The following is a 23,337-nucleotide window of genomic DNA, read 5'->3' as shown; positions in this document are numbered from 1 at the left end:
ATATTATAGTCACAGGATATTGTGTTTATTCGTTTTTGAAGTGCACAGTTTTACATTTCTGAACATTTAAGATATGTTGTCAATCTTTGCACACTTTGAAATCTTGTGCAGCTTTTTTCAGACAGTGTTTCGTTATAGATAACTGCATCAGCTGCAAAATGACCGAGGTTCCTGTTAGTATTAATACGATGATTGTAATAACACTACTCGGGGAGATACGACCATATGTTATTTCAATTCAGAAAATATACTGAGACGAGGAACAAGTTTCTAGCATTTCATATCAAGAGTAAAATCCTGCAAAAATTGCCAGTCAAGTCTGTGCTATATGACCCGAGGATTAAAACCTGCAAGAAGATAATCGTGTTTATATGTAATGGACAGATAAAGATATAAAGTTTAATAGTAAACTATGAGGGATAGGTAAAGCTTACCTACACGAAAGAATGTGGATAGTGAGTGAACAAAACTTTATTATTACGCAGCAATGACTGAATGGGGTAAAAAATACCATCTTTGGTTTGTTTACTTTTTCTCTGGCGTGTGTTATTTAGCTTTTGTGTGTTTGTAAACACGTGAGAATATTATGCAGATGAAACAGCATAACCTGTGGGGGAACTGAGTTTGACATTAATGAAACCGTCGTAGACCACATGGCGCAGGGAATGTTAGAACGAGTGGTTCCGGCGTACGACAGTAGATTCGGGGAAAAATTATGTACTTTATTATTTCGTAATTTTGGATATTGTTGAGCGTAGTCTTCACACGTTTATATGAATTGCAGTAGTACATGTGACTTTTAAGATGAATAGCAGCTCAACTGTGAATACCTTCATTCGAGGGAAATGCATGTCAATGTGTCCAGAAAAAGAAATAAGGATGTGAGTTCGAACTAGAGTACCGAGCAATATCCTGTTCATAAATAATATCTTGAGTGACAATTTCTTTCCTGGAAACCCTCTGCTTTAGAGTTCAACCGCAACCTGTTTATGTGGCTACCTACTTTTACTCTCCTGTATGCTCATTGTACACCTGGCCCAGACATTGCGTCGGTCAGGCACCCATTTGTACCACACATGTAGAAAGGAAAAAGAATACAGTATACTGTTCTCTGATAATTATCAGAGTTTGCTATTTTAATAAGCGCCATCGTATTTTTTTCCCTTTTAGGCGAGAGCGAAATGGCTTGCTACATCAATTGGAAAGTGTGCAGATGGGGAAAAGTGAATCTGTAACTGGAAACAGAAGAACTATCAAGTCACGATGGCGAGCTGACTACAAACGCGTAATCAAAAGCTACAGTCGGCCAGCAGCTGGACACGGACCACCGGACCCCGACGATATCCGGCCCCCGCAGGTGCTGCTCCAGACTGTAAAATACCTCTTATCCGAGTAAGTCATCAGCAATGATGGTACGCAGCCGTAAGTCATTATTTGCACTACAACTTCTGGTAATGGGTATAACTTCCGTATTGGGCCTCCTTTCCATTTTTCGTAGTTTATATTCAACCCTACGTAGTACATAATATGCATCAAAATACGTGTTGTAGACTTGTTCCATTATCTAATATACGTTTTCATAATTTACCTTGTAGTGGTAATTTTATGACGAAAAGTGCGTTAAAATGTAGGCCACACTACAAGTGGGTCAGTCTATTACCACAAACTATATTTGTCTTTCACATTCGTTGCCTTCCACAACTCACGGTCATTGTATCACTTTTCAGCCTTTCCTGTACCGTGGGTATCGGTACAGATCTCTTTGTCACCATAAACGGTGCTTCATGTGTAGGCGAGAGGGGTATCCAGTGTACACTCTAGCTAGAGGTTTAGGTTAAGTTAAACGGTGATAATTGCTTGTGAATTCATGAAGCTAATAAATATGAAAACCAAATAAAGTTTATGCTAACAGATTGACCTGTAGCATAGCGTAATGTTTACATCTGCACGATATTTTAACGCATTTTGCCTTATTAAGAAAACCTATATTACATAATGGACTAGTCTTTGACATTTATTTGGATGCAAAGTCCATTACGTAACTTATGTTGTTGTTCTGGTCTTCAGTCCTGAGACTGGTTTGATGCAGCTCTCCATGCTACTCTATCCTGTGCAAGCTTCTTTCGTCTTCCAGTACTTACTGCAACCTACATCCTTCTGAATCTGCTTAGTGTATTCATCTCTTGGTCTTCCTCTACGATTTTTACCCTCCTCGCTGCCCTCCAGTGCTAAATTTGTGATCCCTTGATGCCTCAGAACATGTCCTACCAACCGGTCCTTTCTTCTTGTCAGGTTGTGCCACAAACTCCCCTTCTCCCCAATTCTATTCAATACCTCCTCATTAGTTATGTGATCTACCCATCCAATCTTCAGCATTCTTCTGTAGCACCACATTTCGAAAGCTTCTATTCTCTTCTTGTCCAAACTATTTATCGTCAATGTTTCACTTCCATACATGGCTACACTCCATACAAATACTTTCAGAAACGACTTCCTGACATTTAACTCTATACTCAATGTTAACAAATTTCTCTTCTTCAGAAACGCTTTCCTTGCCATTGCCAGTCTACATTTTATATCCTCTCTACTTCGACCATCATCAGTTATTTTGTTCCCCAAATAGCAAAACTCCTTCACTACTTTAAGTGTCTCATTTCCTAATCTAATTCCCTCAGCATCACCCGACTTAATTCGACTACATTCCATTATACCCTCCTTTCAGGATACTGTCCATTCCGTTCAACTGCTCTTCCAAGTCCTTTGCTGTCTCTGACGGAATTACAATGTCATCGGCGAACCTCAAAGTTTTATATCTTCTCCATGGATTTTAATACCTACTCGAAATTTTTCTTTTGTTTACTTTACTGCTTGCTCAATATACAGATTGAATAACATCGGGGAGAGGCTACAACCCTGTCTCACTCCCTTCCCAACCGCTGCTTCCCTCTCATGTCCCTCGACTCTTATAACTGCCATCTGGTTTCTGTACAAATTGTAAATAGCCTTGTACAAATGCTAGAAACGTAGGTTTGCCTTTCCTAAATCTTTCTTCTAAGATAAGTCGTAAGGTCAGTATTGCCTCCCGTGTTCCAATATTTCTACGGAATCCAAACTGATCTTCCCCAAGGTCAGCTTCTACTAGTTTTTCCATTCATCTGTAAAGAATTCGCATTAGTATTTTGCAGCCGTGGCTTATTAAACTGATTGTTTGGTAATTTTCACATCTGTCAACACCTGCTTTCTTTGGGATTGGAATTATTATATTCTTCTTGAAGTCTGAGGGTATTTCACCTGTCTCATACATCTTGCTCACCAGATGGTAGAGTTTTGTCAGGACTGGCTCTCCCAAGCCTGTCAGTAGTTCTAATGGAATGTTGTCTACTTCGGGGGCTTTGTTTTGACTCAGGTTTTTCAGTGCTCTGTCAAACTCTTCACGCAGTATTTTATCTCCCATTTCGTCTTCATCTACATTCTCTTCATTTCCAGAATATTGTCCTCAAGTACGTCGCCCTTGTATAGACCCTCTGTATACTCCTTCCACCTTTCTGCTTTTCCTTCTTTGCTTAGAACTGGGTTTCCATCTGAGCTCTTGATATGCAAGTGGTTCTCCTTTCTCCAAAGGTCTCTTTAATTTTCCTGTAGGCAGTTTCTATCTTACCCCTAGTGAGATAAGCCTCTACATCCTTACATTTGTCCTCTAGCCATCCCTGCTTAGCCATTTTGCACTTCCTGTCGATCTCATTTTTGAGACGTTTGTATTCCTTTTTGCCTGCTTCATTTACTGCGTTTTTATATTTTCTCCTTTCATCAATTAAATTCAATATTTCTTCTGATACCCAACGGTTTCTACTAGCCCTCGTCTTTTTACCTATTTGATCCTCTGCTGCCTTCACTATTTTATCCCTCAAAGCTACCCATTTTTCTTCTACTGTATTTGTTCCCCCATTCCTGTCAATTGTTCCCTTATGCTCTCCCTGAAACTCTGTACAACCTCTGGTTCTTTCAGTTTATCCAGGTCCCATCTCCTTAAATTCCCACCTTTTTGCAGTTTCTTCAGTTTTAATCTACAGTTCATAACCAATAGATTGTGGTCAGAGTCCACATCTGCCCCTGGAAATGTCTTACAATTTAAAATCTGGTTCCTAAATCTCTGTCTTACCATTATATAATCTATCTGATACCTTTTAGTATCTCCAGCGTTCTTCCATGTATACAACCTTCTTTCATGATTCTTGAACCAAGTGTTAGCTGTGATTAAGTTATGCTCTGCGCAAAATTCTACCAGGCGGCTTCCTCTTTCATTTCTTAGCCCCAATCCATATTCAGCTACTATGTTTCCTTCTCTCCCTTTTCCTACTCTCGAATTCCAGTCACCCATGACTATAAAATTTTTGTCTCCCTTCACTATCTGAATAATTTCTTTTATCTCATCATACATTTCATCAATTTCTTCATCATCTGCACAGCTAGTTGGCATATAAACTTGTACTACTGTAGTAGGCGTGGGCTTCATGTCTATCTTGGCCACAATAATGTGTTCCCGATGCTGTTTGTAGTAGCTTACCCATTCTCCTAATTTTTATTCATTATTAAACCTACTCCAGCATTACTCCTATTTGATTTTGTATTTATAACCCTCTATTCACCTGACCAAAAGTCTTGCCACCGAACTTCACTAATTCCCACTATATCTAACTTTAACCTGTCCATTTCCCTTTTTAAATTTTCTAACCTACCTGCCCGATTAAGGGATCTGACATTCCACGCTCCGATCTGTAAAACGCCAGTTTTCTTTCTCCTGATAACGACGTCCTCTTGAGTAGTCCCTGCCCAGAGATCCGAATGGGGAACTATTTTACCTCCGGAATATTTTACCCAATAGGACGCAATCATCATTTAATCGTACAGTAAAGCTGTGTGCCCTCGGGAAAAATTACGGCTGTTGTTTCCCCTTGCTTCAGCCATTCGCAGTACCAGCACAGCAAGGCCACTTTAATAATAATAATGAATAATGAATAAAAAAATAGGAGTGCGGGTAGGCTACTACAAACAGCATAGTGAACACATTATTGTGGCCAAGATATACACATGAAGCCGATGCCTACTGCAGTAGTACAAGTTTATATGCCAATTAGATCTGCAGATGACGAAGAGACTGATGAAATGTATGATGGCATAAAATAAATTATTCAGGTAGTGAAGGGAGATGAAAATTTAATAGTCATGGGTGACTGGAATTCGACAGTAGGGAAAGGAAGAGAAAAAAACGTAGTAGGTGAATATGGATTGGGAGTAAGAAATGAAAGAGGAAGCCACCTGGTAGAATTTTGCACAGAGCATAACTTAATCATAGCTAACACTTGGTACAAGAATCATAAAAGAAGGTAGTATACATGGAAGAAGCCTGGAGATACTGGAAGGTTTGAGATAGAATATATAATGATAAGACAGAGATTTAGGAACCAGGTTTGAAATTGTAGGACATTTCCAGGGGCAGATGTGGACTCTGACCACAATCTATTGGTTATGAACTGTAGATTAAAACTGAAGAAACTGCAAAAAGGTGGGAATTTAAGGGGATGGGACCTTTATAATCTGACTAAACCAGGGGTTGTACGGTGTTTCAGGGAGAGCATAAGGGAACGATTGACAGGAATGGGGGAAAGATATACAGTAGAAGAAGAATGGGTAGTTTTGAGGGATGAAGTAGTGAATGCATGGAAACCCAGTTCTAAGCAAAGAGGAGAAAGCAGAAAGGTGGAAGGAGTATATAGAGGGTCTACACAAGGGCGACGTACTTAAGGACAATGTAGATGAAGATGAAATGGGAGATATGATACTGCGTGAAGAGTTTGACAGAGCACTGAAAGACCTAAGTCGAAACAAGTCCCCAGGAGTAGACAACGTTCCATTAGAACTACTGACAGCCTTGGGAGAGCCAGTCCTGACAAAACTCTACCATCTGGTGAGCAAGATGTATGAGACAGGTGAAATACCCTCAGCTGCAAAATACACAGCTGCAAAATACTAACGTGAATTCTTTACAGACGAATGGAAAAACTGATAGAAGCCAACATCGGGGAAGCTCAGTTTGGATTCCGTAGAAATGTTGGAACACGGGAGGCAATACTGACACTACGACTTATCTTAGAAGATAGATTAAGAAAAGGCAAACATCTTTAGACAATGTTGACTGGAATACTCTCTTTCAAAAACTGAAGGTGGCAGGGGTAAAATACAGGGAGCGAAAGGCTATTTACAATTTGTACAGAAACCAGAAGGCAGTTATAAGAGTTGAGGGACATGAAAGGGAAGCAGTGTTTGGGAAGGGAATGAGACAGGTTGTAGCCTATCCCCAATGTTATTCAACCTGTATATTGAGCAAGTAGTAAAGGAAACAAAAGAAAAATTCGGAGTAGATTTCAAAATCCATGGAGAAGATATAAAAACTTTGTGGTTCACCGATGACATTGTAATTCTGTCAGAGACAGTAGAGGACCTGGAAGAGCAGTTGAACAGAATGGACAGTGTTTTGAAAGGAGGGTATAAGATGAACATCAACAAAAGCAAAACGAGAATAATGGAATGTAGTCAAATTAAGTCGGGTGATGCTGCGGGAATTAGATTAGGAAATGATACACTTAAAGTAGTAAAGGAGTTTTGCTATTTGGGGAGCAAAACAAGTGATGGCGGTCGAAGTGGAGATGATATAAAATGTAGATGCAATTGCAAGGAATGCGTTTCTGAAGAAGAGAAATTTGTTAACATCGAGTATTGATTTAAGTGTCAGGAAGTCGTTTCTGAGAGTATTTGTATGGAGTGTAGCCATGTATGGAAGTGAAACATGGACAATAAATAGTTTGGACAAGAAGAGAATAGAAGCTTTCGAAATGTGGTGCTACAGAAGAATGCTGAAGATTAGATGGGTAGATCACATAACTAATGAGGAGGTATTGAATAGAATTGGGGAGAAGAGAAATTTGTGACACAACTTGTCTAGAAAAAGGGATCGGTTGGTAGGACATGTTCTGAGGCATTTAGTATTGGAGGGCAGCGTAGAGGGTAAAAATCGTAGAGGGAGACCAAGAGATGAATACACTAAGCAGATTCATAAGGATGTAGGTTGCAGTAGGTACTGGGAGATGAAGAAGCTTGCACAGCATAGAGTAGCATGGAATGCTGCATCAAACCAGTCTCTGTATTGAAGACAACAACAACAACAACAGGCCTAGATGCATTGAAACAGTGCGTATTGGGAAGAGTATCTCCCTACACCAACATAATGAATGAGTCATTTCCAGTGGGGAACTTTCCATTATATCTTAAACAGTCAAGAGTTATGCCTCTGTTTCAGGAAAAGTAACACAATAGGCAGAAAACTACAGGCCTGTTTCTCTGCCCTCATCATTTTTAAACCCAATAATCCATTTACCGTATCCACGAAATTGATTTCTCGGCAGAACAGAGCCTCAAGTTCAGTTCTACATGAGAAACAGGCCACTGCACTCAGGACTGCACCTCTTGCCAATAACTGAACGCCGGCAACTGGCTGCCTATCTCTATAACTCTTCAATCGAGTTCAGTGCTCTGTCATTCGACATTGCACCAGACACCAGTGTCTCTGAACTGAGTATCCCAGCATCACATTCTCAGGTCTGTTAATCCTCCCGACTTCCTTCTCTGCCAGGCCCTGTCCGACACCCACCTCCGCCTCTGCCTCAGGTACCTGATTCCCCTCACCACCTCCTCTCTGCAGCCTCTGTCCAGATCCACCCGTCCATGTCGCTGTGTGCCGTACGCAGTCCCACTGCCTTCAGCCTGAGTGGGCACACTGGTTCTGAGTCTCTTCTCCGTGTATCCGCTGCCTCTCTCGCAGCTATCAGCCACTTTTTGCCAAATTTTCACCCGATTTTGCACCTCCCCTCTCCCTGTGTCCACACCCATTCCATCTTGTACGATTCCTCTCCACACTCGAGTTGCAGAACTGGCAGAATGTAGTTGGCCAAGCCCAGACAGTGACTCTGTGAACATACAAAGGTGGTTTGATAATTCTGATAAATTTCCGTGAAACAACGGAACATGTTTATTGTGTATCATTGTTGGTAAGCGTTATTATCCCAAGGCTCATATAAAGAATTTCAACAATGTACGGCTTACAGTTCATTGATGACAGCTATCTGAATTCATCAATGTGTCAACAGCAATTGAAAATGGAGAAAATCAAATTACGTGCTGTTATTACAGTTTTTCTGGTGAAGGGTTGAAGTGCCACACAAATCAAAACAGAATTGCATGTATTTCATATGGACTCAAACCGCCATTGGAGACCATTTAATTTTGGATAAAAAAATTGTAATACGATTGGACGAGCACTGAAGACGAAGCTCGTTCCGGCCATTCGGTCGGGGTCACCACAAAGCCTTCAAAACCGATGGTACGGTAATCTGAGACCGCTGAATAAGAATTTGTGAGATCGCTGAGACTGTAGGCATCTCAACTGAGCTAATGCATGAATTCCAGCATGGAGAATGACCTATATGAAAGCTGTGAGTGACGTGGGTGCCACAGTTGCTTACAGTTGACCAAAAGCACATCCAGCACAACATTTGAACACAATGTCTTTTGATGTTTAATATAATCTGCAATACTTTTTGCACTGGTTTGTGACTGTTGATGAAACCTGGATCCGCCATTATATACTTGAGTCAAAACAATGGACAAAGGCTGATGAAAGTGCACTGAAGAAGGCTAAGACCATTTTGTCAGCTGGTAAGGAGATGGTCACTGTTTTTTAAGGAATAGTCCTCATAGAATACTAGAAAAAGGGGAGAACCATAACTGGACACTATTCTGTTTCATTGTTGGATCATTTGAAACTTGTGTTGGCTAAAAAAATACGAAGAGAGGCACACAAAAAAGTGCTGGTTCACCAGGATAATGCACCATCCCTCACATCAGTAATAACAATAGCGAAAGTGCTGAGCTTTGAAGCTGTTCAGCATCCACCCTATTCACCAGACTTAGCCCCAAGTGACTTTTGCCATTCCATAACTTGAAGCTTCGGCTTCTTTGGGAAGAAATTTTCATCAAATGAGGAAGTGATAGTTCAACAGAACCTACATTTCCGGCTGGATGAAAAAGCTGGAGGATTGCTGGACCAAATGTATATCCTTTAAAGAAGACTATGTTGAGAAGCAAGGTGAGTTGTTTATGAAACAAACATTTTTCTTTTTTTTTACCAGTATTATCAGACCACCATTGTATATAAAAATCATCATCTGATGTAGTTGGCTGCAGTTGACCACTATAAGAGCTTCATTGTTTTGTTTCTCACGAGAGAGATCAGTGATCGGATGCTACTGTGGTGTTCACCAAGTTTCTTTTTTCTCCCAACTTTATTGGTGTTTGGTCATTGCCTTACAGCCATCCCTCTGTACACCAGTTTGGTTGACAACTTTCCGTATTGATAATCTGTCTTGCCATAAAGTGACAAAGCATGCACTGCCTGAGTGTGTCGACTGAATGAACAGTACTCACTAACTGCATTGTCTCATTCACGATTGCAAACCCATTGCTTCTTATCATACTGTTCTAAGAGTGCAGGTTTACTTTAACCTCTGTCACACAGGTTGCAGTATGTAGTGACTTTCTGTGGTTGAAGCAAGATCGGGTTAGAGATTACCAACCAAACATAAACTGTGCAAGTCACAAGTTAGCTGCACATACTCTCTCTCTCTCTCTCTCTCTCTCTCTCTCTCTCTCTCTCTCTTTTAAACAGTTTATATTGTTAATGTCCTAGATGAAACTAACATGTGTTTATTTTTGAGCAATGCGATCATTGGCAGTGCCGCTCAATAAACATCTCACCCGTGTAAACTTTCAGAGTTGTTCCCAGCCAGAGCCTGCCTTGGAATGAAGTGTACGACTTTGTGTTCGACCGCCTGCGTGCTGTGAGGCAGGATTTGGTAATACAAGGCACGCCATCTGTGGAATCGGTGGAGATACTGGAGCCGATTGCGAGATTTCTGGCATACGCCGGATATAGGTACGTAGCACACAGCAGAGCGTGCCTTCATTGTTCATCCTCTTTACAGTTTTCTATGCGGATATTGGCTCGAGAAGATTATAGCGTTGTCAAAAAAAGCTGTTTATTCTTTTCGAGGATAGCCTATATGGAAAAGGGAACTTGGCTTCCCAGTGTGGGCAATCCCACATGTTGCAGAGGTTGTTTTGACTGCACTGCAGAAATTTTGCTGGGAAGCCCTTACGCACCATCTGTACAGTCTTGTTCACTCCAACAAATATTTTTCTGTGAAGTCATGGATTGTCTTGTCTCACATTGGCGTAAATGTGTTAACAGATATGGAAATTATTTTTTAAATAATAAAAAGTTTACTTTAAACAATCAAAAATCCTGGAGTGTAACAATATTATGAGAAGAAAAGTTGCTACTCACTAAATAGTGAAGATGCTGAGTCACAAATAGGCACAACAAAAAGACTCTCACAATTATAGCTTATTGCCATTAAGGCCTTCGTCAACAATAGACAAACATACGCACACGCAAACACACTCACGCAAACGTAGGGTGAGTTGAGTTTGCGTGAGTGTGTTTGCAAACTCAACTCACACTGTGTTTGCATAAGTGTGTTTGCCTGTGCGTATGTTTGTCTATTGTTGACAAAGACCTTAATGACGGTAAGGTATAATTGTGAGAGTCTTTTTGTTGTGCCTGTCAGCTACTCAGCATCTCCACTATATGGTTAGTAGCAACTTTCCTTCTCATAATATTGAAACAGTTAATTTATTTTTTTCCATCTGTCCCTCTTTTATTTGACTGCCCCTTATATATTCACTAAAGATAATTCTCATAGATAAACTGTTGCTGCTTGAGGAGAATAGTGATTCCCACAGTTTCAACATTGGAAAAAGAAAGACCGTTATTACTCATTACCAAAGCTGTTATTGTCTCAGAAAGGAGTACAGTACAATATTTTCTGTTCCATAGACAACCATTTATTAAAAAGCGATAGTATGTACAGCAGTTTAAAGAAAGCAGCTTTATATCTATTATTAGGAAGTAGAGTTATGTCAAAGACTAATATGTTTATTCTTGTAAAATTTTTGCTCCACTGTGAGAGTTACAAAAACGGTAATGTACCAGTTCCTAAATATATTGTGGATATGTAGCCTCATTTCACACATTTTCTTTAAAAATTGTGAAAGTGCTGTATGGAACACACAGCTAACTAACTGCAACTGGTTGCAGATATTTGTGTATTTATGCTGACACATGTCCTAGGAATGCACCAGATGAGGAAGGGATCCAGTACTGGTATCATAGTACCTGAAAAAAGGATCAAAAAACTTCTCCTATCCTTTCTAATTAGGCCGATTCAAGGCTTCCTGGAGGAATATAATGTTAGTATCCCTTCTGAAACTCGGGAAGGATGTCACATTGCCAAGTAGTCACCGTAGTAGAAGTTGTGTTCGACTAGCACATGATCCAGCACTTAGAATTGTAGGAACTGCGTAGTAACTTTTTTGGCAGGTTTGGAAGTACTGTTCGACCCTCGATAGTCTCACACTTCGAGAAGTGGGAATACAATGATAGTCCTTCGTCCATGGATGGCACCATGTAGGTGTCTTCTTCAAGCTGTGACTGACATTATTCAGAGGCGTAATGTCGTCTGAAGGCTCCACAAATGGAACATCTGAGGCTCTCTCTGGGTACTTGTATGTCCTTCCTTTCTCGACGCTTTTTTAGACATTCATTAGGTGATGCTCCTTTGGTCTGATTTGAGCAGGAGAATGGTATCCCTCAGAAATCTTGTTAAGTGTGACTGTTAGATACAGCAGTTGATGACATTCCACCCATACTTAATTCTTCCATTCATTGTTCAATGCTTGTTGACAACTTTACGATATCTTGACCCTTACCCGATCACATGACAACTACTCGTCGGTCACAACTGACGATACTGACTATAAGGTGGTCAGAGGAGTGCACTGGTACACAGGTTTTAAATTTTTCTTAAGCAGTGTTTCTGTGTAAATTTTGATCATTCCTGTCTTGCTTCTGAAATGAAAATGAAAAACTCTCAATTTTTAAGTTGAATGATGTTTTTGGTTTTCGAAATTTGTGAGAGGGTGACAGAATTATCGCACGTGAGGGATATGAAGGCCAAACACCTAATGGCATTGAATACATTAAAATGCCTCAGACATAGGTCACGGAGAGTAGACTGAATGTTATATGAGATTTTTGTGTGATCTGGCCTCGACTACAAATGCACAGTTCACGGTGTGGCTATGCAGTCACACCTAAAACTCATCTGTTTCGTTCACTGTGAGGGTATTTGGCTGGCAACAGGAACTTATAAGATGGGACATATTCCCACCAGCTGCTTTGACAAGGGTGGTGAGCCCCACTCACAATTTGGCAACAGACGCTTGTCATGTCTACAGTCTCGATGCCTCGGACACCAAGATTCCCTACTGTCACCCCCCCCCCCCCCCCTCACACACACACACACAATGGAGAGAACTTTATAAATGGGCTGTGAGCTTTTAGGCCATTTGGAATTTGAGGGAACCACAGCCTAATAACAATTAATGTGGACCACACGACTGTGCTTCATTAAAGGTGCAGTTGTTCAACTGCCTGGTTAATAAACAGACCCGTAATTATTTTTGATTTATCAGGGTGAAAGTAATAGTGCACGTGACTTTGTTTTCAAATCCATGTTTTTGAGAATTTCATCTAAATACTACATCATTGTTGTACTTTACACTGATGAGCGTAAGCAGGGGTTCAATGGCTGCATTTTATTTCCTGAATATGCCCTAAAGGTTTCTCTAGCTAATTAGATCACAGTCTGCATTTTTTAATTATATGTGATTTTGATGGCTGTAGGGTTGGTAGGTCAAATTGTGCTAGCAAATCCTTCATCTGCAGTGACAATCTAAGAATCTCTCAGGCTATCAACACCTATAACCCAGCAGAAAAAACATGTTGAAATGATCCACCTACAGAGGAAAGGAAAGGATGAGTCACTGTGATAGTTACCTGGGCATTTTGGAAACCAGGTTCATGTGATCAGCAGCAGAAGTATTCACAACAAACTGCAAGAGTTTGAAGTTGTCCTAAAAACAGTGTAGTTAATAATTACTCGGTACACGACTCAATATTGAAGGTAAACACCCAATATTGAGAGTAAGCAGAAATTTGTGATTGGATTGTTCTATCAGCCACAACATTCATCGCCCAATGTAAGTGGAAACATAAGAGAAACCCTCAGTTTACTGGTAGGTATGTACATAATTGGAGGAGTCTTTAATCACCTGACAGTCAACTGCGATAATTACAGTTTTATTAGTGGTGAGCATGACAAGACCTCATGTGAGATATTACTGAATGACTTCTCTGAAAATTACATAGAATACCTCTACATCTAAATCTGCATCTACACTCTGTAAACCGCCATGAGGTGCGTGTCAGAGGGTACATCCCATTGTACCAGTTATTAGGGTCTCTTCCTGTTCCATTCACATATGGGGCATGGCAAGAATGATTGATTGAATGGCTCTTTGCACGCAGTAATCGTTCTACTCTTATCCTCATAATCCTTGTGTGAGCATTGCGTAGGGGATTGTATCGTATCCCTGGAGTAATCATTTAAAGCCGGTTCTTGAAACTTCATTAAGAGACTTTCTCGGAGTAGTTTACATATATCTTCAAGAGTCTTCAAGTTCAGTTCCTTCAGTATCTCTGTAACACACTGCCACAGATTAAACAAACCTGTGACCATTTATTCTGCCTTTCTCTGTAGCGCAGCTTGTACATCATATGACTGGTTTCACAGGTAGCCCTGCCTTTGATGGGATAGGTGTTAGTGACTGGATTGGAGTACTTGGTGGTGGGAGAATGTATGGGACAAGTCTTGCACGTAGGTCTATTACAACGGTATGAGCCATGAGGTAAGGGGTTGGGAGCAGGGGTTATGTAAGGATGGACGAGTATACTGTTTAGGTTCGTTGGTTGGTGGAACACCACTGTAGGAGGGGTGGGAAGGATAGTGGGCAGGACATTTCTCATTTCAGGGCACGGAAAGAGGTAATTGGAACCCTGGCAGAGAATGTAATTCAGTTATTAAAAAATAGTCATTTTCACCATAGTAATTTCATTGATAAATCAATCTGTGCAGCAGAAATTCTTCAAATGTGTATTCCATTTATGGTTCATAGTTTGGACATCCCCAAAGAGTTCTCAATGATGGATTAATTATTAGCAGTTGTGGAAGGATTTATAATACAGACAGAAATACTCATCCCTAATTTTAACCGCAATTATGCAACTGATAATGATCAAACTTTTTGTGGGAAGGACAGGCTGTTCAGAGACTTTACGATGAAAGCAGCTACACAGGTACTCATGAAAGGTCCCTCAACAACATATTGAAGACTCATCAACAAGACTCATCAACCTATGTGATTAACAGGTATGATTGTCCCCTTGTGAGTGTTAATATATTTTGTGCTTTTGTGTGTATGAGTGAATGAAAATGGAGCACAGTGGATCAGATTTCTGTTTCACACTTTACCTTTTAACATGTAATTATGAACGTTTTAGCCTCACTCATCTCAAAGAACAAGGATCATCCAATAAATAATGCCCCAGATTTTTTACCGCCTTTAATATATATAGGAAAACATCCTTTAAGTGCTTCAAACTTGATGTTACTTGTACACTTGTGTGAAGTTTTCAGCAGTTCCAGCGGTTGGAAAGCTATAGTGAACTTTTTTTGGAAAGCTATAGTGAACTGTCAGAATGTTTTCCTGATGAGACATTCTTTAACTGGCAAAGCCCTTTAATTGAATTTCTGCTTGTGGAAAAATAAACTGTGATGAATATGCGTAAATGTTTGTGTACAGTGTGTGGTAATGATGCATTTGACAGGGCTAGTGTTGCGCAATGGGTAAATATGGATAAAGCATCAGAAAGTGCAGAAACTGAGCTTCACAATTGGCTGCATTTAAGATGTCCTGTCATGACCACTGCTCCCAACACAGTGAATGAAGTGGATGCCATTATATGTGCGGACTTAATGTTTCTTTATGTGGGACACACTTTGAAGGTGATGAGGGCACAATTGATCTAGTGACAACATGGCTACGATCATGTGACGAGAACATTTACCAACAAGGAACATGTGTCAGTAAATTTAAATTTTTTTGGAGTATATGACTGCATTATAAGCATATAAAATTTTCCAGCATTTTGGCCACGATTTCAAATGGCCTTCCTCAGAGTGGTTTGCTTACTACTGAATGAGAAAAACTTTGGTTCTTATATACCAGTGGAAGAAGCTGTTTTTGTGATCCGATAGGATATTTAGTACATGGAGGAAGGGTATTAGATGTCTGTTATTGGTGTTTGCTTCATTTCTTGTCATTACTGGAAAGGATATGCCACATTCATATTAGTTTCAACACCGACAACAGAATATTGTGCGAACTGGATATGAAAGACTGGTAGAAGGATGACAGGTTAACTTTTTGACAAGCCACGAAGTCGAGCGATAGTATCACCAACCGTCAGACGAGCAAGTTCGAGAAGCTGTAGTAGAAAATGACAGATGAACATGGACTGACACCGGACATGTGACAGACAGTGGGTAACCTCTCTATCTACACCGTATGTGATGCAGTTATGCAAATGCTGACTAAGGTGATGAATTTTGCTGTAGCCTGAAAAGGGGTTATGAAAAGAAGGCATCATCGAATCCATTGAGGTTTCAGTATGTCACCTACCACAATTAGTGATGGATAAGAAAGGGTACAAGTCCTGGCTCACACAAAGCAACCCAAACAAAACACCAGCAAGAAGAAATGATATTCTATTGCAAACCTGAAGAACGGTGCTAAGTAGTATTACAGCCAGACAAGGTAAATGGCGCCATAGTGTTGGACATATCAGATTATATCAAATGACTGGAGGATCTCCTTAGTGAACCCATTTATAAGTAACGTAAAGGGAATCTGACAGCCAAGATAATCAAATTGATACAAGCACTGTTAAAGCAAACCAGAATGAACTTCACACAGCTGGAAGACTCATCCCGCAAGTTTCACCGGCACTGAGGACGTATGGGATGCCAAAGTTCCACAAAGGTCTTTTCCTACAAGACCCACGGTTAACAGCATAAACTCACCAAACTATAAAGTAGCAAAAGAAGTCGCTCTGAAGCTTCAACATCTAGTGAGCCAATAGATTCATACTTTAAGGACCCCACTCATTTTGGACACTTTTAAAAGAAGAATGTATCTTGGTTATGGATCTGCTGGTTAGTTACAATGTGAAGTCTTTATTTATGAATGGAGCAGTCGGCCACTGTGAACATCTCAGAGGAATGCGTTGCTACCGATGTCTGTGAGCTAGTGCGCCACTGTTTAATGACCGCCTACCTCAACAGACAATGTACCTGCATGTTTCCCCTCTCACTTATTGCAGCAGACATTTTCATGGAGGCATTTGAAGAAACAGCTCTCCAGTCAGCCCCATTATGCCCAAAATTCTGGTTCTGGTGTATTGATGATACCTCTGTTGTCCGGCCTCAAGGAGAAGAAGATTAAGAGAATTTCCACCAACACCTGACCGAACAGTATAGTAAAATCCAATTTACTATGGAGATCGAAAAGAATAGGGTGCTGCCTTTCCTCGATGTAGAAATTTACCAAAATCCAGATAGTAAACATGACCACAGCGTATACAGAAAAATCCACAAGCATAGACAGGTGTCTACATGCTTCCTGCCACTATCTCCCTGCTCAGAAGAAATCTGCCCTGCTCACTTTAACTGAGAGGACCCACAAGATTGGCGATGACGAACATCTGGAGGCAGAACTAAAAAACCTGGGGTCCACCTTTCGATCGTATGGTTATGATGTGAAAATAATAGGCAAAGCTTAGGTGGCAAAGGAAGGCAGTAGGGAAGTGCAGAAGGAAACACAGAGTACCGTCGTATTAGTGTGCCTGTGAGGGATCACCGAACGTGTGGGAAAATTCTCCACAGAGCAAGTTTTGAGCCAATTTTTCGAATCAGGGACGTAATAAAAGATGTTCTCGGTTCAATGAAAGCTGCAGTAGACGACTACATACAGCTGGAGTTCATGAAATCGGCTGTGAGTGTGAACTAGTGTACGTAGGTGAGGCTCGGTGACCGATTATGACACAGATATGTGGACACGAAAACTATATCTGCCTGAGAGAACACACCGAGTCGGCAGTGTCAAAACGCCAGGACGAGTGCGAAATAAGCACAGGATTTCGAGAAGCACGCATACTGGTGAAATGGCCGTTACTCTGACGATGAAGATTAGAGAGGTGATAGAAGTAACCGAATGACCGGGCAACACGAGTAGAGAAGATTGGTACACACTTTCAGCATCTCAGCTGCCAGCAATAACAGTGCTACAGGGTATCAGCTCTCACAAGAGACCTGAACAGTCGGGCAGGAGACCAAAGTGACCGTAGGCACACAGGGTACTGGCACGCCTCAGCTAGCACTGGGCAGCAAGTAAACGGCACTACATCACAACTGCCACTCATTTCTCATATGCCTATTTTCACCAGTGGTGAGAAATAAATCAAATGCCACTAGAGGATTTCTGTTTCCACCAATAACAAGAAACAAAAGAAAAACCAATAAAGGATGTATTAATGCCCTTCCTCCTCATCCTTAAAACCTATCAGATCACGAAAACAGCTTCTTCCCTAGTCTATAAGAACTATTTTTTTTTTCATTCAACAGCAAGCAAAACACCTCCAGAAAGGTCATTTGCGATAGTGGCCAAACCGTCGGAGAATTTTACATACTGACAATGAAGTCACATACCCTGAAAAAGTTTGTTGACAATGACCACATACTCGCAGAAGCCTACACTTGCAAGGAATACATACTCTTGTGTGTCCTACAGACTGTGTAGGAAAAAAGTAATGTGGAAGAAATGTCGATTGACATTGTCACCAAATTCTACCTCTTAAGAGAAAAATACGTTCCGAGAGAAAAGTTGTGGGGCACTATCGATCGAACGACCCCCGTTGCCCTGTATGTACGACTTACCTAAGTTTCAGGTAGCGCATTTTCCAGGTCGTGCGAAGAGCCAGCATCGCGCTTTGACGCGGTGATCCACAGGCAGCACTTGCTGGAGTGCGTGCAGCGGCTGCTGGTTCTCTACGACCGGCAGGAGCAGGAGAGTGGTGGGAGCGCGACCGGCTGCGACGGTCGGGCGGACACTGAGGCCCTCTACCTCGTGCTGGCGCCGGGAAGTGCAGACGTGCTGCAGCGGGCTCTGCAGCTGCCTGCGGCATACAGGTGCATCTGAGCCGACCCGTTAAAGTGCAACCACCAGAAATGGATACTTATCTTGCAGTTTCTTGAAGTTTGTGATATCTTCAAATATCTAAGGCTGTCAGTAATAGAGCTGCTTATCTCGGTTAATAAAATCTACTAAATACAGTGGAACCTCACTTAATGAGCACCTTGCATAGTGTGCAATTCGCATAATGAGCAAAACAAACTGTAAAAATGATTCACATAATGAGCGATGTTTCGCGCAATGAGTGACAGCAGTTTAGTGTGATGTCACACACGTTCAACAGTTTGAACACCTTTCATTCTCAGCAGCAGCATACGAACTGTGTCTTTAGTACATACTGCAATCTGGATTTAGCGTTCTTTCTGCTACCGTCTTAGTGCAGCTTGTGATCACACATTTCTCTAAACTTGTGTTCACACTGTGCTTTTTTTGTGCAAATTTTTGAAACGATCCTAGAAATGTTCCCGAAGATAAAGCTGCGAGAACATGACCGTAAGACAAAGAAAATGACCTTAGAAATGAAATGTAAAATCGTTGAAAAATGCGAACGTGGTGTGAGCATTGCTGATTTAGCAGGCACATATAATCAGTCTACATCAAGTATTTGCACTGTTCTCAAGAAGAAGGACAAGATTAAGGAGATAGGTGCTTCAAAGTGTATTGGTTAATAAAAAAAATGGGAGAAGAGAGACCGTGAAAAAGGGAAAGAATGAAAAGCAAATCGGACTTTGTATTACAGAAAAGCTATCGGACTTCGTTATTCGAAAAAGCTATTGTTGGGGTGGTCCTTGTGGCGTTTTTGAGCAAAAGTTAAACCAATTTTCACTACAAAAGTTATTGAAAAGAAACAGAGAATAACAGAATGTAACGGACAGGGGGAAGTGGCGTAGACGAGAGATCATCCTTTACCAGATTAACTTATCTTCTTTAGGGCGGCGTCCACGTCTTCAAAAATCTCATTCATTTCAGCGTGAAAAAATCTGCTCCGAAATCTTGCAATAGTCCAGGGACCACTAATTTATACCAATTAAAATCATCTTGATACTGTATGCAATTTAATTCACTTTGCTACTTCCATCCAACGAATTTCTTAATAACTTCCACAATATCTACACATTACAATCAGATCAAGATTAGCCATTAAGTTTTTACGTCAGCATCCGATCACGCCTGCCTTAAGCTACGGCTATCAAGAGACAATTGAAAACGGAATAAAAAAACAAAAAAAGTGTTACCATTTTAGTATTTTCTCTGCCGTCGAGCGCTCATACCGCTGCGACGAGATATTTTTTATCTGAGGGAACGAGTGTAGCGCGGCGAAATTCAAAGTCCCGCTACAAAAGGGAGTGACAAAAGTATCTAAACAATGGTTTCATTTTTTGGATGATATCAACAGGTTGCTCCTTACCTGGATAAATGAAAAACAGTTGCAGGGCAACACTATTAAAGAGAACATCATTTGTGACGAGACGAGAATGATTTTCGCCGACCTCATTAAGAAGACGCCAGGATCGTCAGTGATTGAAGGAGTGTTTAAGGGAAGCCGTCGGTGGTTCGAGAAGTTTAAGAGAAGAACCGACATCCACAGTGTTATGAGGCACAGCGAAGCAGCCAGCTCTGACCCAGAGGCAGCAGAGAACTTCATCGGCAGCTTCGAGATGCTCGTAGATTCTGAGGGTTTACGCAACAGGTTTTTAATTGTGATGAGACTGATCTATTTTGGAGAAAGATGCCGAATTGTACCTTTATAACAACAGCGGAGAATACACTGCACCGTCACAAGAAAATGAAAGATTGTCTCACACTGCTGTTTTGTGTCAATGCAAGCAGTGATTTGTAAATTAAACTGCTACTTGTTTACCATTCAGAAACTCCACGAGCCTTCGAGACGTATAAAGTCCAGATGATGTAAATGTGATGTGGAGGTCGAACAACAAGGCTTGGGAGACACATGATGTTTTTTGTCATTGGATCAGTGAAATGTTGATTGCTATGGACGATGCTCCTACTCATCCTCCAGGGCTACAAGACCACTTCCTTCAAGAATTTCAGTTCATCAGTATCCTATTTTTGCCTCCCAACACCACTCCATTACTCCAGCCTATTGACCAGCAGATTATTTGTAACTTTAAGAAGCTCTACACTAAAACACTCTCCAAGCATTGCTTTGAGTTGACCGAAGCTACCAATTCCACTCTCATGCAATTTTGAGAATATCACTTCAATATCGTTGCCTGCGTCAAGGTGATGGTTAAGGCACGAGGGTTACCGAGATAACTCTCAGTTCTGCTTGCAAGGAGCTTTTGCCGAAGTGTGTTGTCGAATGTGACTCTGAGGCATTTGAGTCAGTACCTGTGGAGCCTGTAGTCAATGAGATTGTGTCTTTGGCCAAGAGCATGATACTAGAAATGTTTACCAATGATGTCAGTGATCTTGCAGAAGATCACAACCAAGAAATTACTACCAAAGAGTTTATGGAGTTGCAGTGTATTTCACATCAGGAAGTTGTGGAGAGAGGTCTTCAGAGGAATAAGCAGTAACAGCAAAACTGTAATCTTCTGGCACAATAAGAGAAATTCTGAAAGCATGCAAATCAGTTGCATCGTACATTGAAAATCGTCATCCCAATAAAGCAGTGGCCATGTGCACTTTGCATATATTTGACAATAATGCTATGTCACATTTTCGCCGAGTGTTGAAGCATCTGCAGAAACGAATGACTACAGGTAGCTTCCTAGTGAAAAAGAATTAATTATGTATTGTGGATAATAAAGTACATAATACTGTATGTGTGCCCGCATCTCGTGGTCGTGCGGTAGCGTTCTCGCTTCCCACGCCCGGGTTCCCGGGTTCGATTCCCGGCGGGGTCAGGGATTTTCTCTGCCTCGTGATGGCTGGGTGTTGTGTGCTGTCCTTAGGTTAGTTAGGTTTAAGTAGTTCTAAGTTCTAGGGGACTTATGACCACAGCAGTTGAGTCCCATAGTGCTCAGAGCCATTTGAACCATTTTTTGAACTGTATGTGTAATTTTCTTTGAATTTATGGCACGAATAAGATAAAACTTGTAGTACTTTTTCTGCAAGGAACATATTATCATATTTTACATTAATTTATACGGGACAAATTGTTTCGCGCAACGCCTGTTTTTCGCACTACGAGTATGATTAGGGAACAAATTATGCTCAGTATGTGAGGTTCCACTGTAATGATGCAGAAATGAAAATGTGCTTAATTATTTGTTTGTTCACACCACTAAGATGACGTAACATCGAACCTACGAAATATGAGACAATACTCGCTACGACTGTGCTGCTGCCGTGGTCCCTTATATAGGGCAGGTCAAAATGGACTGTACTGTACAACTTTGGGATGATATAGAAATTTGTTGAGATAACTTACAGAATCAGTGGATGTGTCATTTTGTAATTAATGATCTCAAGTTTCACAATAAATTGTCAAGTGTCGTTTTGGTTCAGTGTGACTACTATTTGTGATGCAACATACTACCCACTGGTAATCAATTTCTTCCCACACCCATTGCAGCAAATTGGGCATAACTAGTGCAATGGCAGTGTATGTTTGATTTTTCAGATCTGCTAAACTGTTTGTTAGGGGAGGAACACATACACTGTCTTTAATGTAACCCCAGAGGAAGAAGTCCAGTGGTGTCAAGTCTGGGAACCGAGGTAGCCAGCCACGCGATTGGCCCTTCACAGCCAATCCACCGACCCGGGAAGCAATAGTCGTGGTACACTGTGCTGCCGTTGGTGAACCGTCCCATCTCGGTCATCTCCATCGACCTGTGGAATTAAAAAGTTGATATTTGTGGACTCCAGGCAAAGCTCTCCCTAACTTGACATAATTGTCAATATGCGGGTGACCGTGCGATTTATGATGTCGCAGTGAACAGCTCGTCTCAATAATGTTCTTGTGCCAGAAATAAATTGTAAGCCTGCTCGGAGGTTCTTTAGTGTATTCAGTACAAAATGTACACCAAACATTTGTCGCAGAGTTTGTTTCACGAAACCGAGCCGCAAAGCGAACATGCTCCGCACCAGTGAGAGTAACCTATATAACTGTGCCCTACCCTGTGACTCCTGGTGGCAGAATGGGATACTGGTGCACTATGTGAATCAAAGTTGAAGTTGTTTGCTGCAAAATGACACCCCTACTGATTGTGTAAGTTATCTCAATAAATTTCTGTATCATTTCAAAGCTGTAAAGTCCTTTTTGAATTGCCCTGTAATAGTCAAAATATAAATACATTCATTGTTGAAAACATTAACTTTGACATTTACAATTAAAAATAATTAGTTTTCCAAAATAATTTGTCACAATTATTTCTCAGAAATAAACATGCAGTAATAATACAGTTATTATTGTCATAGTAAATGAAATACTTTTCATAACAATATTTGATGTACAAATATTAATCACTTCTTAAATACAAGTTTGATTTCATTGAATCCTGGGATCTTTACACATCACTGAACATTATTTACAATTAGGTTTCTTTGTACAAAATTTGTAAATACTGGTTTTAGCATATGTTTGCATTTGTTACACATGCTTTCGGATAGAAGCCATATTTCATCATTATTTAGGTTCAGGTGCCTCTGTTTCATTAACTCGGTCAGCTGATACCGTTACAATATGAGGTGTGTGAGAAAAGTAATTGGACTGATTTTTCTATCTGCCAAAACTTTTATTTATTTATTTTCAAACAATAATATTGTCCCCTTAAAAGTAGTTCCCTTTGGCAGCTCTGCACTGGCAGAGTCACTGTTCACAGTCTCGGTAGCAGTGCGAAAAGCATCAACTGGTAGTGCCTTTAACATGTCGGATGTCGGTCACATTCTTTCGGATGTTCTCCAGAGTCCTTTTATGACATTTTTCAGTTTTTTCTCTTGGGGGGGGGGGGGGGGGGGGTTAGAAAAAGTCACAAGGATGCAGGTCAG

At 40.8% G+C, this 23,337-nt stretch overlaps 1 protein-coding gene across 1 annotated transcript in view; it reads left to right on the top strand.

Moving 5' to 3' along the window:
- Nucleotides 1–538: 538 nt before the first annotated feature.
- The window catches only part of LOC124552390 (SAC3 domain-containing protein 1), a 49,120-nt gene continuing 26,321 nt past the window's right edge, over nt 539–23,337 (top strand). Inside the window, exons 1-4 of the mRNA XM_047126651.1 lie at nt 539–881; nt 1,171–1,392; nt 9,884–10,045; nt 18,153–18,377. Coding sequence (XP_046982607.1) covers nt 805–881; nt 1,171–1,392; nt 9,884–10,045; nt 18,153–18,377 — 686 coding nt within the window. The 5' untranslated portion in view covers nt 539–804. The remainder of the gene's footprint in view (nt 882–1,170; nt 1,393–9,883; nt 10,046–18,152; nt 18,378–23,337) is intronic.

The sequence above is a fragment of the Schistocerca americana genome, chromosome 10 (assembly GCF_021461395.2).
Source record: "Schistocerca americana isolate TAMUIC-IGC-003095 chromosome 10, iqSchAmer2.1, whole genome shotgun sequence".
Taxonomy (NCBI): Eukaryota; Metazoa; Arthropoda; class Insecta; order Orthoptera; family Acrididae; genus Schistocerca; species Schistocerca americana.
The sequence above is the reverse complement of the archived record's forward strand: the minus strand, read 5'-3'. Positions and strand labels throughout refer to the sequence as shown.